The sequence below is a fragment of the Buteo buteo genome, chromosome 2 (genome assembly GCF_964188355.1).
Source record: "Buteo buteo chromosome 2, bButBut1.hap1.1, whole genome shotgun sequence".
Classification (NCBI taxonomy): domain Eukaryota; kingdom Metazoa; phylum Chordata; class Aves; order Accipitriformes; family Accipitridae; genus Buteo; species Buteo buteo.
The window spans coordinates 15,777,263-15,796,714 of record NC_134172.1 but is presented as its reverse complement, the minus strand read 5'-3'; the positions used below and the strand labels follow the sequence as shown (position 1 = coordinate 15,796,714).

The 19,452-nt window shown below is 36.0% G+C and overlaps 1 protein-coding gene across 13 annotated transcripts in view; it reads right to left on the bottom strand.

Annotated features, from left to right (window-relative positions):
• Nucleotides 1–19,452, bottom strand: part of PARD3 (par-3 family cell polarity regulator) — a 462,776-nt gene that overhangs the window by 215,184 nt on the left and 228,140 nt on the right. For all 13 annotated transcript variants that reach the window (XR_012652929.1, XM_075046174.1, XM_075046081.1 and 10 more), the window contains 2 exons: nt 11,388–11,479; nt 8,304–8,387 (listed from right to left, as the gene is read on the bottom strand). Coding sequence is in view for 12 of the 13 variants with exons in the window: in XM_075046174.1 (XP_074902275.1) it covers nt 8,304–8,387; nt 11,388–11,479 (176 nt within the window). In the remaining variant the exon portion in view is untranslated. The remainder of the gene's footprint in view (nt 1–8,303; nt 8,388–11,387; nt 11,480–19,452) is intronic.

Sequence of the window (19,452 nt, the reverse complement as noted above, 5' to 3'; positions counted from 1 at the left end):
TTTATTTTACAGAACAGTCATACGTTTTCTCCTACAAGGCAGATGAAGGAGTAAGAGAAATGATCCTAGTAATATTTCCTTTTTGGAACCACCTAGAGACATTAAGATACGAAGTTGAAAGAATCTGTACATGTAAACAGACTGTGAGAAGAAAAACAACAAAAAGCATTTTGACAACACAAATCATCAAATGAAGTTTGAGTCAGACATTAACATTTAAGTGATACTATTCTGTTTCCAACTGATACGGAGTATTTTGTGAACACCTAACATATTGCACCTTTGACCTGTTTGGGGGGTCCCATCAGAGGCATATCTTCTCCACCCTCATTTGGTTCCTGATGGACCACTTGGGTGCAGTCACTGATGCTAACTGTGATTGGGCTTGACTTTAGCTCAGCTGCTGCAATTAGCAATATGTCTCTTTGCAGTAACACTGGTGAGCACAGGGACCAGAAAGATTCCATAAAGCTAAAATATCATTTCTCTAGAATCCATGCATTTCAGAAAAAAAAAAAAAAATCTTGAAAAACACAACTAATACTAGTGTGTATCTAGTCCTATCCCTCCCCATCTCAAGTTGATATATTTTGGGTTTGGAAAGTTCTGCCTTTTGCAGATTCCTTCCAACAAACCAGCATCTCCTATTAAAAAGGAAAATAAAAACCAATTTTCCCAAATTTCCCAAAGCAAGAACAATTCTTCCATGTTTTTTTTCCTGATCACCAAGGTAGTGAAACACCTTGTATTATCTAGATATTTTGGGTGGTTTTCTGTTTACCTTTCCCACAACCCTCTAATAGTTTGCATGAAAAAAGTTTCTGAAAGTCCACAAGTCACACTCCAATTTAATGACCATGTTGTCCTCCATTTATTGTACTAAAATTTGCTGATAATTATGAAGGTATTTTGTTACAGGAAGTAAAACAAAACAAATTTAAAATATATTGATTCAATCCCTTTTTCCTTCCGTTGGCTAAAATAAGCTTTGAACACAGTCTCAGATTTTTAAAACTGATAAATAATTACAAAAAAATAGAATTTTATAGATTGTTAGCTGCAAGAAAGCACTAAAATAACAGTTATGAATGTTAATGATAAAATGGAAAAAGACTTGTATGCCTTCATTACATTATTTTTATCAAAATTATAGCTTTGATACATGTAAAACTGATGGTCAGAAAACATGTTTGTGACTTTTTCACTTGTGAATTGTTGAATTTCTCTGGGGAGACAATGTCTTTGAGCCCCAAAGTGAAGTTATTGAAGAGGATATCTCTAAATGGGGAAGAGATAAGCAAGCGAATACAAAATTGGGAATGCTACATTTGAGAGAGGAAAGAATTGTGTCTACTCTCTCTTTTCTTTCATTTCATGCTGAACCACACTTTCATGCAGGTGTGCTCCTCTGTAATGCCCAAAGACAATTCAGAATTTGGATGTGCGTGCAATGCTTGCACATGACCATACACAATAACTGCAACAGGTGTTTTGTTTATATGGTTATATATTAAAAATATCGAAATATCAATATGCTAAATATCAAAACATATTCTACACAAAGTACAACACTCCAAGTTAATACTATGATAATACACTATATAAAATAGTATTATTATTTCATCCCAATGTCTTCATGTACTTATGATTACAAAGTAATTGGTCTATCAATGGTTTTTGCATAGCGTTTTTCTTGACACTGCTTTCTACTGTTTCGCATTGTGAAGTTATATTAAATTATTAATGCAAGATGCATCTTTATGCACGGTTTGTCATTTCTTAAATTTACTTTACCTAAGCTCTCAAATCTAGTAAAAATATTACTAACCCTAGCCAACGGTAAAATAATGTAACGCATAAATAAACTACCAGTCAAAATTGCAAATAATCTCATTAAACAAAGGCTATAAGTTCTACTAATGCAAGACTGCTCATCTCAGACATAACATATGGTGCTCATGAGGATTTTGCTTTTTAACAAATGTTAGAGCTAGGTTAACCAAGGCATATAAAGCTAAAGTCACTGAGAACAGATTCAATGCTGGATGAACAGCCTGAGTTGAATTTGAAACCAGGATCCTCACAGTGCCTTTTAATTTATTTAATTTTTTTATATAAATACATGGGGCAAAAGATCCTTTTAGACACAGTTCCAGAAACAATTTCCTGAATACAGTTCTGCATAGCAGAGTAAACTCTCCTAGAACTTGCAGAAAATGTATGTTACTGAAAATTTTAGTAACAAAAGCCTATCAATTTTCTACAGTATTTCTTCAGCATAATATGGTTAGATGTAAGAATATGACTCTAAAAAAGGCATTATGGGAATTCAATGTTTGTTGTTGCAGTAACTGGAGATAAACAGAGTAGACCTGATATTGCAAATATGCAATAACCTAAAAACTAATTGGATTTTTTTTTTCCCTGCCGTATGCCACCACGATTAATCCTGATAAGTACAGATGTAGCTCTACTACAGTTTCAATATTACGTTTCCCACATTAGGAAAACATAGATTTTGAAAGCCTGTAAAGTAATCTAGTATAAAATACAAAAGTCAGTATATATATTTTTTTAAATGCAACCATGTAGCATACCAATATATGGGTGCATTTGAATTTGGTTAATCTTGTCCAGTTAAAGTAAGCCAACACATTTTCTAACATAAATTCTTCCATTATAAAAGTTTTAAACTGTAACTTTAAGAATGAGATTAAATATTGTGTGAACCCCTGCAAAACACTCTGCAAGTCTACAACCCTGTTGAAACAATAATTATAAATGGAAATTTGGTACCTGCACTGTTTCACACTAACGTTAGCTGACATGGGGACAGAAGGGAAATAGTATCAAAGCACAGTCTTTGTATTTGTTTTAAATACCTAACTGGGAATGTAAACAGCTTAGATTATATTAGCATTTGCACCACTGTATTTCCACAAGGTTCATTACTCTAATTATACAATTAAAATAAACTCAGCTACATGTGTTAACATTTCAGTTCTCAGTATAAATTACAACCAATGATAAAAGTAGAAATAAGCAGCAAATGTTTTATTGACATCTAAATTGCCTGAGTTAGTCTGGGTAGTTCTTTGAAATTGTGAACTCCCCACATGCCATCCAGCTGTATGGAAATGATGATAATTTGTCTTAATAAAAACTGACAGTAAATACTATGACAGTAATAAAAATATTACATTGAGCATCTAGAATATGATTCGGCCATCACCGCCCATTGTACGTACACACTGAAGTTATTTACCTATTACCTGTAAGCTAACTGTAATATAATCAAATCAGAACAGAAAATAACCAATTTAGATGTTTATGTAAAGTCACTAACATGAAAAGGCAAAAACTAGATTAAGGGGCAAAAATAACGATTGTTTGAAAAGCCAATGTGTAGCAGTTTCATGCAATGAAAGATCTCCGAGAAGTTCTACAGGAACATAAACACGGTATAAATTTCCTGAGATTTGGAGGTCAGAGTAGGCAAATTAGCTTACTTGTTCAAGTTAAATTATCATGGCCGATCAATGCTAAATTGGACATAAACTCCTTTGCACAACATTGACGTCACGGCGCTCCTGCAGAGGCATTAAAATAACTTTATCAGCTTTCACGCCTGAAGTCCGGAACCAATTTCCAATCTTTGGTAACTACTCCTCAGCTTTTTAGCTTAAATAATACTTCAAATTAAGTTTATATAACTTCTTAATGGCTGAGATCAGAAAAAGAAAGGCTTGAATGCAGCTAAAAGAGTGAGGGAATGGTACATTTGCACCACAGGGAATCTTCTCCCAATGCATATGTTTTTGAAAACCATGGCTACCTTTGAGGCTTAAAAGGTCAGAAATGCGGGAGAGGAATAAATGGAGATGCAGATAACACCACCTCCTAGATGATCAAACAGAATATGATCATTAGAGAGGCAGCTTGAAGGCGGTATTAAGGACTCTCAGTATAGGCAATGGCCATTAGATAATACTTTAGTTTTCTTTGTATCTTGAGTAAAAGACTAAAACTTTTACAGTGAAATATGAGGTGATTTTTAAACTCTAGAAAATGAAGGGCACTTCCACTAAAAGTAAAAAAAATAAAAGAACTACAGAACAGAAAAACATATAAACAATTTTCTAGTACGGTATACATCAATGCCTACCTTCATTTGAGGTTTTTCATTTTTTTAGTAAAATCTGTTCAATTTGTCATTTAAACTGACAAAAAGCAATGAAATTCAGTCTCTTATTTTTCCAATTCTTCTGAGACTTCCTTAATATTTTTAAGACATTTAGGATATATAACATAGAAACACAGATTAAATATTTTTAGCTGCCAGGTTTTAGCTCTATGGATTTTGTGGCATGCTTCAATAGGAAGAACAGCTGGCAGAGCCCTACATACTGCTCTGCATCAAATGGGGTTTTCAGATGAATATCCAAATCCTTTTCTGTTCTGTTTTAGTAAGTAGACTTCACAGTAGTCTTGGGACTATAACTTCCATATCATTATTCACAGAGATTTCTGGTGTTATCTCATATATTCTTTGTGTCAGTTGAACCTGCTTCCAAAGACAGACATGGCAGGATTTCAGAAGAGCAGCTAAGGTATAGAGCTTAAGAAGATTTCAAAGACTCTTAAAAGTAGAAGAGATCATATAACAGTAAGTTATGCTATAATTACTATTAAGCTTGCAGAGGAGAGCTTGATACAACCCCATTTATGCATCAACATAACATCCCCCATCAGCCAGGATTTCTCAAATGCTATTCTTCAGGGACTGAGTGCTTGCTCTGCTTTCTGAGCACCTAGTAAGAAGGAAGGATTGGTGCTAAAGGCAATTTTGCACAGATTTAGAATTTTCTTTCCTTTTATGCTTTCCTCTCATTCATTTCCTCTTTGCTCTACTCTTATCTAAACACTAACCCATTCACTTTCTATTCTGTCCTTCTTTCTGCTTTCATTTTCATGCTTCCTATTCTGCTTAGCACTGCATCTATGCCATTGCAAAAATGTCCAAGCGGGTTTTGCAAACAAAACTTTTATCTTGAAAAACTTCACAACCATAAGGTGATGAATATGTATACCCCTCCCCGATTTTGGTAAGGTGAACAAACTGTTATCCAAATCATATGATCAAAAAGGCCAATAAAGGACTGATAAACTTCCAGAGGTAAAAACAGAAGGATAATAAGCAAACATACCCATAGAAGAAAGTTTGACCATGTCTGTACAAATCAATACTACTTTTCCCAGAGAATTACGGAGAGATTTTTTTCTTCCCATTTGAAAAAAAAGTCTCCGTTTTACTAGAAATAGAAATAATTAGTAGCATCTATATAGATGAGGCAGAGATCTTTACAGATTTTGTTCAAGATCAAAAGCCAATACTGAAGACAGGTTCTTACTCCAAACCCAAATCCTCAAAAGACCATGAAAAAGTCAAATATTTCCTCAACACAAATAAAGGACATAGATCTAGCATATAATTTTTAGAGGTTTGGGGTGTTTGCTTTGGGGGAGGGTGGATTCTTTGGTGGGAGATTGCCCCTGCTTATTGCATAGGGGAAAAAAGGGAGAATTGCATTAGTATGTTTTTACACTTTTTCACTTCTTAAAATTATTGATTTAATAAACATTGTCTATTAAGTAACATTTTCAAAAGCAAGAGAAAGGAACTGGAAGAAAAATAATTGAAAACACAGCATAACTGGAATTGAACACCAAGCAAATATAAAACAACGCTGGACCAATGGACTAAGTTATATGATACATCAGGCTTTTTGGACATCCCTCAATGTCTTTACTGAGTCCTGTTTTTCATTTTGTATATTTAGGTTTCTACTGAGCAGATCCCCTGCTCAAGTAAGTTAGTTCACTGTAGCACAGAGCGTTATGCTCTGCAGCCAGAGGAGGAACAAAGAGCAGCCATGTGCTAGAGTGAGAAACAAGTAGGCAGAAGAGGATCCCTGCCAAGCACCTGCTCTCCCGCTGAATCTAGCAAAAGGAAAACCAAGTGTATGTTATCTGCTCAAAAAAGCTGGGGGACGAGGGGGGGCGGGGGGGGAACAACAACACAAAACCCCCCATGAAGCGCTCCAAAACTGAAGTTGGGTGCATTCCTTTCCCTGCCCATACCGCGGGCTACAGGCTGCTGGAGAAAATGTCTTTGTTCTCACTGAAAGCATGTAGAGGTGTGGGCACAGCTGACAGTAAAGCAGCAGTACAACACAAGTGCTTATAATCAACATCAAGCAATGAACTCTACTTTTCTTCCACCACAATGTAGACAGCATGGGAGAAATGTTTTGGAAATCTCAGAGGTCCTCTCCAATTCTGCTCCTCCACACTTTCAAGACATGGACCCAAATATCTCCCCTCTCCAGCAGATTATTTGGGGGAGGTTTGAAAAAAACTCAGAGAGCAATTGAGCATACCATCCATTTTTCAGTGAGGGAAGTTCTAGTATTACAAAGAAAAAGCAGATAAATTGTAATACAATAGTTTTTTCCCTTGTAACAGAATTTGATTTTCAAGTATGTCCTGATTCTAAACATCTATATTTAAAATTGGCTTTCCTGTTATAAAACTTTATCATATAATCCCAAACTGAGGACAAAAAAGAGTTAATACTCCTTTGTAGCTCTTGACATAGCTAGCATCCTTAAAATAGTGAGATATTTTATTTCTGTGTTTACGGCTTTTTCATTTTACATGCTCTCATTATGTATAAACAGTTTAAGCTTCGTCTCAGATTTGACAACCACATTAACATCCTGGAATTGAATTTTACTTGAGTTTAAATTATTATTCAAAATGTCAAAATACACATTCCTAACATCAATTTTATTAAACAAGTACTTAGTAGGCAGCCAACATTATTAAACCGGCCTTTTTCTTGGCCTTCACACTGTCTAAATCCCAGTTAACTGTGTGAACATTTCAACCATTTCCCACTTTATGGGATTTACTTCTAAGCTTATGTTTGAAGCATCATTCACTCATGCCCCTTCTTTCCCTACACTGAATTTACTAAATTTCAGATTGTGAAAAGAAGAATTTACCACTTTATGGAAGTTTGTTCTTAATACTTACAGTCCTCAGAAAAAGTAGCCTTAAATTTAAAAAAATTACATTTTCTCATAATACTTGTCAGTATGGCTATGAAAGCATTGGGTTTAAAGTAACAACTGCAAATAAAGCTCTTATACTGTGTTTAAAATTCTGTGAAGGTATTTGGTATAGACAGAAAAATACATTTATCATTTCTGAAAAGAGGGTATCAATATTTGAGATATATATGCATAGCAAGTTAGTTTTGCTCTTAATTACTAAACTGAAATTGCTGTTGGGTCGACAGACATGTGAGAACATAACACCCCTTCAGGTGTAATCAAAGATTACTTTTTAAAATATGTATCTGTTCCCCTTTTCCTTAAAGAGGGAAAATACAGTGTATTCTTAGAATATGCATCACCAAAATAAAATTTGCATATATTCCTGAAAAACTATCATTTTTCAACATACTTAAAAGCTTCAAATCCACCTCTAATTGCTACAAAACTTAAGCTATTTTTCTGAGATAATGTTAATGACCCTAAATGCTAAAACTCTACTTTAGCAAAGTAAGCATTAGACATATGTATTCTGTTTACAAATATAATCCCCTACATTATATTTTTTCATGTAAAGGACTTTCTTTACACTTTTTTTTGTAAACAATCCAACTTCAGGAGTTCCAGCCTATCATATAATAAAACAGGTTCACCTTCCCCAAAACCAGAATGTTTCAACTGGTTTTGCTACTTCATTTTAACTGCAACAGATGGGACAATGCTAAATATCAAAAGCATGGTGATTGTTTTCTGCTCCACTCTTACCAAGCACAGGCGTAGAACGCCTCTGGTTTACACTCCTGCTGTTATTTGGGAACTTGCGCCTCTAAACAGTCAGCAAGGAAATGTTGCATAAATATCTACCTGAATTAAAGCAGTAGATTATAATTTTTAAGAGTCCAAAAGGAAATGTCTTTATACTGCAATTTCCCATGAGATTAGAACAAAACCTCTGTTGAAACCCCAGAGTTCTAACTCCTCTTAAGCAGAGCCTTTCCATTATGGAGTCCATTCCAAGTACAGAGTCAGTAAACTTGCATCTCTTCCTTTCTTAATCAGTGAGACTGCCTTTTGAAAAACATACAATATTCTACAGAAGGCAAAGGCACACAGTACAAAAATTAACACAACTAAGATAAAACACAGCAAGTTACAATTCAATTAAAATCCTACACAATACGTTACCTTCCGCCTCGGGCACTGAAAGGCACTACATGGATTCCCAAAGGCCCGCCGTCATTGGAGACTTCTACGAGCTTTACCATATCACTGTGAGACAATGATGAATGAGGGAATATGAACATGTACCGTGAAGGAACCAAAAAACCCCACACAAACTTACACAGAAAAACAAAACCATTCCAGAAATCAAGTCATGGTGATGAAAGCATTGTTGAATGCTACGTACCTGAAGATTAATCTGATGGCATGAAAGGAGATCAATCATCAAAAATAGTTTAATTAATAAACCAAACAAAAATCAAAGAAATTTTTTGTAAACTTAGTTTGCTACATAAAAATAGCTATCATCATCACATGCATATTCTTTTATTCCTTCCTTATTCTAAAGTTAAATTTAAAGTTAACTGTTTGGACTATTGAGCAGAAATACCTTAAATGCCACATACAATTTTTCCTCAGAAGCCTAAAGCTGATCATAGCACTAGTGTGCTTTAATTTTTTTATCTTCGAGAAAGCCCAGTCTAAGCCTTAACATTAGCTTTCACATAACTAGCCCTTAATCAAATAAGAATTATTAAATTTTTAATTGGTTAAATTATTCTGTTTTAAAACACACTAATTTGTTTTATTATAATTCCATTTTATTTATTGGAAGATTGCTGTATGTGTATCTCATTACTAGACAAATTTCCAAAGTAAAGTTTAACTCTAACATTCAAAACCAACCAGACATTCTCCTGAAGCAACTATATATCTAGTTTTCGATTATACTTTTTGCTGTAGAGAGGGAAAAAGTGAAAGAGGGAAGTACAGGTTCAGAAAGAGATGCAAAAATTCTAGAAATAGATTTGGACCAAATCTACAGATGCATTTGAAACACGCCCACATCTGGAAAGGTGGAATATAGCCCATAAACCACAAAGAGTTATAAATACCCAAATGAGAAGATAATGCACAAAGACCAAACCTCTCAGTAAATCTGGAAGTGAGAGAACTGAACGAAAGCCACAATCTAAATTTGTGGCTTATGCCTCTCTCTAGTATTACATACTTTTTCCACATTTCCTGGCACTACATATATATATACACAAATCTTTGAGAAGCTTGTTTCTCACAAGCATACAAATCAAATTTACTCTAGAAATGGAGCAAATAGCAAGACCAATGCCCTATGAAAGCAGTAAAAGATTTTCTACTTCCTCAATAAGCTCTTGATCAGATGGCGGCCTATCAGTCTGCAGTGCTCAATCTGGAGTTTGAGAATAACCAGACCACATATTGTTAGGAAGTCAACAAAAATCCCGTGTTGCAGTTTATTTTAGATTTCCTCCACATTCAATTTTTTAAATATATTTTTAAGGTAGCCTTTACATTTGTTCTATGCCTCAATTCATGTCTGATTTTTTTTTAACTTGTTTTTTAAACAACACAAGTGGAAGATCTCTATCCCTGTTGCTGCTGTTTAGCTCAAGAAAGTACTGCAACAACAGGAGAGCTGAGACATGTCAGCCAAAACCACATTATTCTTCAGACACGGACCAATGTTTTAAGACTGCCAGCATTACAACTTTTAGTAATGTTCCCTGTCCCAGTTTCTGTACAGGCTAACTTCATTTCATTCTCACTGTACATAAAGGCTAAGCTGTCATTAAGTAGTATGCAAAGCAGCGCACAGGAATCAACCAACGCCTTTCACCTCCAAAAGGTACTCTAAAAGACATCTTTTGCTATTGGTATGCTTATGGCTCCCTATGATCAACTTTTTTCCAACTTTCCTATTAGCTTAAAATAAAATTGAGGGCTGAGGAAGAGAACAAGTGAAAATCAGTGTGATTCACCTGGAACTGTCATAAGTGGAAACACAGCTTAAATAATAATAAAAAAAAGTCAGTTTTCATATCCAGCCTACACTGTTTAAGTTGTTCTACTGCTTGAGTCAGTAACCTTCCTTTTTTCCAAAATACACATTTAAGGTCTAGGCACTCATTTTTCTTATCCTTTTCCTTCAAAAAAATCCATCCCAAATTCAAATGTTATACTCTGTAGAACAGAGCACAAAAGGAAATTATCCCTTCCTAAGAGAGATTGTTTCAATTCTGCTTCCTGATTTTCTCAGAAGTTTGGGCCAACTGCTTCAAGCAAATACACGAAGTAGTATGATATCAAAACAGAAAGAATGAAGTAGCATAAGATGAAAAGTCAATAAGTTACTCAAAAGCAACACCAAGAAGCATTACATTGGACAGAAGTTCTGCAAACTCTATTTAGCAAACAGCATTTGGAATTTCCAATGTAACAGATTTTGTATATAGAAGAGAGTAAAACTCAGCATGTATTGCCTAATAGAAGTCACCATGATCTTTATCTAACATTTAAACCCTCTGCACCTAATTCATAATTTAATTCAGAAATAATAGGAGCAGATTTATTTTTATTTAAAATTTAAGTTTAATCGATTTAAAGGGTTTAATTTAAGGATATCATTAATTCCATAGTGAGGTATGGATCAGCTCTTTGCAATGAAATGCAAAAGGTCAAGCTTGCTGTATCTCATGATGAAATAAAATATCCTTAACTGATTTTTATTTTTTTTCAATTAGGAAGAGCTTCCCACTCCTAAACAACATCAGTCTTCATCCATTCACAAAGTATGAGGTTTCTGACCACATAACTTATGTGACCCCCATGCACATCTTCCCAGTAGACTGTGAACTGGTGACAGGAATTAAGATTTTCCCCTTTGAAATTCCTGCCTGTTGATCAATTTGTGTTAGGCCTGACCCTATTCATTCTGTCAAGTTTTCAGAGTTCCATCAAATAAGCATTTTCTTTGAGGCAGAAAATCTACTGTAGCATCAGCACTTATAAATGTCAAGTTTCCAATGCTCATCTTTAACACAGGCTTTTTAAACTGTTTAAAATCTGCTTTAAAAAGGTCCATGAAGCAAATTGTTTAAAACCAAAATGACACATGACCTAAAAAAGACTGCCCCATTTTCTTAAGAGCATATTACTCTGAGTTTTTTGCTAGTCCATGTTCAGTCTCAAGATTCATTGTTAAAACAATGTGTTCGGCCAGTAACTTACTCCAGGGAAAAACTGGTAGCATTCTCCAAACCAGTGTCTGCATGTCCAACTGGCTCAACTCTGCTGTTGTCCTCCTCTGTTCGATCTTCATCCTAGAGATTTAAAAAAAAAAAAAAAAAATCATTTAAATCTAGGTTTAATAGGTTAACTCATTTTAATAACGCCATTTTACCATTTTCAGATGATTGGGGTTACCACATGTGCAGTGGAAATGTGTGCTTCCACAACTACAAAAATCTTTTTTGTTGCTGTCTGAAATGTTTGCAAATTGGTTTTTGTCCCTTTATGTGTTTTTGTAATGATATTTATAGTTTAGTCAGGTTTATATCATAATTTTACTACAGTTATAAAAGCAATGCTACAGAAGTTATCACAGCCAGCATTTTTTAAAAAGGTACACAAGAAAAAGCACAAAATCAGCTTATGGTCAGCAGTGTTTGGGTAAACTTCTTCCAAGCTCTCTCTGGGCAGGTTACTGGGGTCTCGGCTGAACACACAAGGCAGCTCACTGAGGTTCATTTGCCAAGAGTTATAAACAGTGTAAGAAAATGCAGCTTGTATAATTTCATAAAGTACCAAGTACTCTTTAAACATTTTTTCCCAGGCCTTTATTAATAGCATGCCAGAAAAGGCTGACATCGTTACGTGAGGCTCTTATGCTAACCGATTGATTTTATTTTTAATTTGACTTTCCAAAAAGTACATACTTTATTCACCAAATGTGTAATTTTAATGTCAAAGTTGTGAATGTTGTATTTTCAAACTTGGATCAGGGTAATTCAAGGACTACCAGTAAGAAGATCTAAAACCAGTCTTACACCTGTGTTACTCATTAGAAGCTTATGCTTTTAATTACCCATGTGACCAAACAGAAAATATTATAAAGTGTGAACGCTTGGTTTCAAACACGGACTTAGATTCTAGAGCCAGAGCCATCAGGTCAGTAAAATAATAAGTGACAGGTTATGAGTTTAGCACACAGAGTCGGACAACATATTAAATTATTGAAGAGATATTAAAGGCAGGCAGAGGCAGTTGGTAATGTCCAATTGACATTTCCACTGAGAATCTGCAAAAGCAGGAGGCTGGATGCATCAAGTTTCCATGGGCTGTAGATATGCCTTGTGCATCCTGGATAGCAGCGCGCTGCGTGAAGCCAAGCTACTTGAAGATTGATGATCCTGTGTTTTGAGAGGCTTTAATATGCGCTTCTTCGTCATCTATCTCTGTTAAGCACTAGGCAAGTAATACATTTCAAAGGTTAACCAGCATCTTGAACCTGCCTGGAACTGCATTATGAATGTAAACAAGAACTCAAAATAAAATATTTTCCATATAGTAAAAGTTGCTTATAAACCCAATATAAAGGATAATCCATATAATTGATAAATGTGACATAAGCCAGCGTTTACTTTTCTATATTTACTGATTTCAGCTGAAGTTCTATATGTACCATGGCATAAAGTTTAAAAATAAATATTCAAATCTCCATGACAATTCTACAGTTACATGCAAAAAGGTGTATATATAGGAAAAACAGAATATTTGGAGTTGTTTCACATTAAAAAGAAGCATTCCACCTTGTTTCATACAGTATCTTCCAGATCACGGTTGCCATGGGTTTCTTGTTTTGAAGTTAGGAACACTGGTGATTGTAGAAAACTACATAGTGTATTTATCTTGCACTGCAGCTATTATCTGCAAGTCTAAAATCAGAGTTGTTGGTGAAATGCAATTTTGAATCTCAGCTATGATAAAAGGTCATCAGAAGTGAATGTGACTTTGTTAATACAACGTTTTTGGCAATTTTCCATGTGTGGTCTTTTCAAGCAAACATACGATAAGTATAAACACATGTAAGAAGAGACCAAAATAACATCCTATTAGCAGATATGCCTCTGCTAACAAATGTCTGGCTTTATGCTGTGTCATTTTAGCAGACATCTGTATCATACAATGTAAGCATCGTTAATCTAGTACCACTTGGGTCCTACACTACCATCTTTCAGCCCCACAAGTTTTTCCCTTGACTAGTTTAAAGTCTGTACATAAAACTCCCCTTGCCCCACTCCATCTTTGCAGCAGTCCTTCGGACTTGCTCTTGATAGACCCACTTTCAGTGCCCTCCTGGGATACAGCCTGCCATGCAAGACTCGAGCTAAATCCTTGTGGAAAGCCTTCTTTCCACCACTTCCCAGCCCTGACAGTATCTTTGCTCTCATTCCCAGCGCCTCCTAATGTCAGCTCACACTTAAGCCTCTCCACTTGTTGCACATCCCATTTTCTTTCTTTCTGTCCCACCTGGTGGCCCAGAGGTTTATTCTGCCAAGGGAAGGAGCATCCCCCTGCCCGACCCCGAGCGCAGCCAGGACAAAGGCAACAGCCAACTCACCTGCCTCCTGCCTATACCATAGCTTTTAATATTAGGATGTAACACGTCAGAAACTGCAAACCAAAAGCTATGTAAAACAGATGCTATCTGGCACCATCACATCTACTTTTTGTGCCTTTTGTATCGAGAATTATAAACACAGCAAGTTTTGGAACCAGACTCACTGTCAGTTATCCAAGCAATTAAGAAACAGCAGCTCCCACACGCCTCTGTCTGGCTTTTCCCGGACAGCAGACAGATCTGTATCAAAAACATGCACGTGCCTGTAAATAGGTGCTTAGAGGAGGAATCACAACCCTAACGAAAGCACTACTGCCATAATCAACAGATGTATGATGTATCCTTTTAAAAATCTTTAATATTGCAGTAATCAGGCTCTCTTTTCTTCTCAAAATAACACAGATTTTGATTTACGTTGAAATGAACTGAGAGAAAAATTGGACACCTGCAGAGGGATTTGACTTAAAATTCTGATTTACTAAGAAAAGTAACTAGCTGTGAAAATCTCTGCATCAAGCAATTATTTCTTTATTTGGAAAGCAGTTTTTCTTCTGCAAGGCAAATTCCACCTGGATGTGCTATCATGAGGTAAAACAAGGAAAAGGACATTTGGAAGACCAATAAAGTTTCCGAGAACACAGGCGGATATTATTGCAGATGCTTCTCAGACACAACTGATTTGAGCAAACTCCCAAACCTGTAAGGTTTCTTTGCTCTCTATAGAAACACCAATTCCTGCTATATCAAAAGATACAGCTTCTAATGTACAGCCACTAAAGACAGAAAGATTTTTTTTTTTCCCCAAAATTGAAATAGAGTAATTAAAAGAATTCTTCCAATGTACTTCTACCTATCCTGATGTGTTCAGTGCAAAATTCCCCCAATTGCCTTTTGCTGAGATGACTCAGCCAGGACTTCTCACCTGGGCCTCGCTGTGCCACCAGACATGGATGCAACTTCCCTTAAAGCATCCATGTCATCTGTCATGTATTTAGGCTACTAATACAGAGATTAAACAATATAATGACAAGTTTGAACAGTGGCATCAAACAGAAAGGAAACTTCTTGAAATTTATTTTAGCTAGTTTAAGAGAATTAGGGATTTCAAAGAGCTATTCTTACTATTAAATGGAACTGTACAAAATTTCTGTGTCTTGTAAGAGTCAAGGCACAGGCACACAGCAGCAGACTCTTGCAAAAATTTTAAAAAAAGTCATTGTTCTAAAAATAAAATTAAAAAAATCACTATTGTTCTAAGTTCTGTAATAAAATTAATGACTCCAAAACTGAAAAATTATCTTAACTGCCTAAAATGGACTACTAGTGCTAGCAGTTCTGCCTATAAAAAGGTCCATTTCAGAGTTCACTTGCACAGCATTAAAAAAATACATATGAAAATTTGCAAATTGTTTTGTATTTTTCCCTATCACCTCTTAGGATTACAAAATCCTCAGTTAAGAAATGTAAGCAGTACACTTGCCAACAGAACCTTATTCAATATATATGAATCCAAATAGTCCCTTTAATTACATTTTCTCAGATTACTTACAAGTAAAGTCTGTCTTGTGTCACTTTCAAAGCTCAAAACCAGCCATGCCTTCCCTATCTTACTGGACATTTTATCTTTCATTACCAAAATATCAGCTCCTGCCTCTTATTAATCCACAATTGCTACCAGTCACTACCTCATCTTCAAAGAAGCACCTTCCCCACTCATCTCTGCTGTTCAATACACTTCTAATGAACTCCCCCAAAACATAAGCAGAACTTCTTCACATTCCCTCATCTTTTGAAGACTACCTGCAGAAAACTCAATAGCAGCCAGGGAGTCTGAATAAAGTTAGTGCAGTCACTTAATTCCTACGTGTGCAGTCTTGATTTCTAGGTGCCTGGTCTGAGAAAGTACAATCTACTTCAGCCAGACACAATGGGAAATGGGCTCTGAAGGAATGTGAGGGTCATGTATAAATTCGTCTTCCCTGAACACTTAATCCTATCTCTCAAATTCAATAGCAATATCTCCATGGTACCAATAACTGAAAAAAAATGGGAGTAAAGGTGTTTGGCTCGGGTAGGTTGGGTTTTTTTCAATTCAGAGAGATATAATAATTATTTCATTATTGTTCAGAAAGTGATAATGGTTGTACGAAAGACAGTAAGTAACTCTGCTTTCAAATGACCTGAACACTCCACGGCAAGGTCTGCTACACTGACCAACGCAAACCAAAAAATCTGGCTGGTCATTTATTGTGTAAATAGCAACTGTCTTGTGCTCTGAGTAAATCCAAATTAACATTAAAGAAAGGGAAGCTGTAAGTAAAGTTTATTGTAATACATGTGTGCCTGGAGCTGTGCTAAGGTTTCACCACCGACCTCCCTTCTGCACGTTTTCCTCATTTACTTCTGCAACCTGCAGTGTTAAATTCATTCCTCTTGTGTCTCTACCTGCACCTCCAATACCAGGTACTGGCTCCCTCTCCTAAACCTGCGCCTTCCTGCCCTGACTTTGCTGTTACCTTACACTCAATTTAGAGAGTTTCACCTTCTACCTAGTCCGAGTGCCGGGCAGGGGATTATGGAAAGCCAAGACAGCCAGGGTATCGGTGCTCAGCACCTGTGCCCAGCCCCATCCTGCAGCAAGCACAAGCTGGCATCGCAGCCGGATCAGCCCCACCATGGACCCTTCACCTGGGAAAAAAGCATGCTCAACCACTCCAACATTGAATGTACTCAGTGAAAAGAGAACGTCTGGGAAATTTAGCTGTAAATTGTAGTAAATCTGTTCCCACTGTACACAAACCAAATTTTTTTCTGACTTGTGAAGTTGTTAACGGAACAACAGATCCAGCCTCAGCAGAAAGACGGCCTTGACCTGGGTACACAAGAGCTATACGAAGGAACCGTGTTTTAAAACATAATTAAACCTCTTTTGTATTTATAGTAGCCTACAGAGTAACTGCAGCAAAGTGTTTTTGCATGGGGCGGATGTTCTCATTATACAACACTTTCAGCATTTTTACTAGCATTAGCAACAGAAAGCAGGCTCTTGAAATGGTTAGCAAAGCAATTGCAACCATTGCGGTAAACAGGCAGAGCTATCAGTGGGAGCAACATATGATAAATATATCAGACATACACCCCTCTGCAAATAAAAGCCTGTCAGTACACAGCTTCTGTGTTTTGGAAGAAGAATCCAAGCTTGTTTGTTTTCTAGCATTTAATTTCAGTATAGTCAGTGAAAGTACTGTAAATACCAAACAGAAAGGAACAGTAGATAACGTCCAACAGGTACTTTAGATTTTACTGTAGAGAAGGACACATTATCAATCACAAAAAGCTTCTGAAAGACTGCCACTATTTTTTTCCCCAGCCACGACACAATAAAAATAATGCTTATGTTATTAAAATATGCCCTTCCCTTCATCTTTCCCTTTCTATTCTCTTGCACTTCTCTGTAATGATTATGGAAGAAGAGACTGTATTTGCTATTAGTCTCCTGGCAGTCGTGTTTTATATATGTTTGTTTGGTCCTCGCAACATAAAGTAGGTTCTCTCTCTGTATGATCAGACTTGATAGGAAACAGCTCCTAAGGGACCTATTTTCCTGTGTCTTAACTAGCACAAATATACCAGCATCAGGCTTTTGTGCTAATGTTCTCACTTCTTGATTAACCGGCCAAATCTCCAGAGAATGGCAATTTTCAAGCAAATCTGAAGACCAGTTACAAAGATCACATGGGAAAAAAACAAAAGTTATTGAATAAAAAAACCCCAGGGTTTCTCCCTCTTGAACACATATATATGCACAAATAATTAGGTGAGAGCTTTGTGTAATCCACATAAGTACTATACTAGGTGGACTGCTATTATCAGTAATACAGGGAGAGAGAGGGGAGAGAGAGAAACCTTACATTAAATCATCATCCACTTAAACCAAAAAAAAAACACAAAAAAAGATTAATTTTTTTAATTTTTTTATATATACACACATATATATGAGTTATTATTCTCCTTACATCTCAGTCATCCCTATGTTACTCACATCCTTGAGCAGGACGGTCATCCCACAATTGGAAATGGCAATATTCATATAGTTTCTATATGCCTCACTACTCTAAAATGAAATTTGCCTTGCTCAGTCAAATCAGTGAATAGGTATCATATAGAAACAGAGGAGCGCAGAATGGAAGGGATTTCCCAGGTCTCTGATGAATATCAAATTCATCCCCTGCTATCACAGGCAATCATCTCCTTATTTCCCATTTAATAAACTGATCAAGCTGAGCCTTAAAACTGGTTGGCTTCATGATGGTACTATTTCTGTTGCAAAGCGCCTCGACAGAAAATGTTTTTACAGATTTAAAGAGAGATGTATTTGATTTCCTATTGTCCAAAAAACAGAACACCAGAGAGCCAATGAATATAATTTGATATAATGTTCCTTTGACAAACCTATAAAACACTTCATTCAGTTTTGAGTAACTACCATTGTTTCATGCCTAATGACTCTTCTTAAAACATATATTACAAGCCATGTAATACTAATAAAAACTGAGCAAGCCCATAGTATCTCAATTATATTGTAGTGTGTATTAGTTTAGAGGTTTACTGAAGTCCATAGTCTTTAGGGGCTCAAATACCTGTGATATGTCACTGAAATCACACACATATATTCTATAACAATTTGGTGGCATACACCTCTATCACACAGCTAGCCAGGCTAATGGCAGGAGCACAACACAAATACTACTCGGCCATTTAATGGAGCTTCCACTAAAAAAGCTTTTTACTAGATGATGCTGCAGTTAATTCTTTTTTACAGTAGGCACTGTAGACAGCACTGAAAAGTACGAGAGTCCTTTAAGAGTTTTAGTAGGTTAGACAAAAGGTTTTCTTGCTAGTGAATTTAACTTGAGACATTTTGCTGGTTCTGCTTCTTTACAGTAAAGAAAATCTTGGACATGACCTTACAGTGGTAGCTTGCCAACAAACAGCATGAAACACATTAAAACTCAAAGGGTTTTTTTTGTTGTTGTTGATCGAACATGCTTGTTAATTAATGTAGCCGAATGGTCTATGCCTACCAGCAGAGAAAGAATATTGAGAAAAACAAAAGAGGAAAAAAAAAAAAAGAAAAAGAAAAATTGCAAATACTTAAGCAACTCAGCAACCCCCTACAAGGAAAATGGCACAAAATGGGATCTGATAGAAAATGAAAACCATAGTAATGTCTAGAGCAACACTGATTCTCAAGCATTTCACAATAGGTGTTGTAATCATATTTCATAGACTGTATTCGCTGTTTGAGTGAAAACTACAACACTTGTTTTCCCCAGGCTGAGGGCATCCCACTCCAGACCATTTCAGTGACTTCTCCGGGACTACTGACAGTCCAAGGTGGGAGGCAGAGGGAGGACGTGTGTTGTAAACTGATAGCTACCATAACAAATCCATACATCAAGGTTTCTCTACAGATGGCAAATATCAAATGGATAACAAAAAAGTGTAGCTGTTCCCACCAGATCATATTTAAGGGACATTTTAAAGAAGATTCAAGTGTTATTGTAGCACAACAACTATTTCATGGTCAGCCATTTTGCAACAGCTCTATGTCCACAAATAATATGCATCACCATAATACTCAGAGCATATTAGAAAATATTGTAATGATGA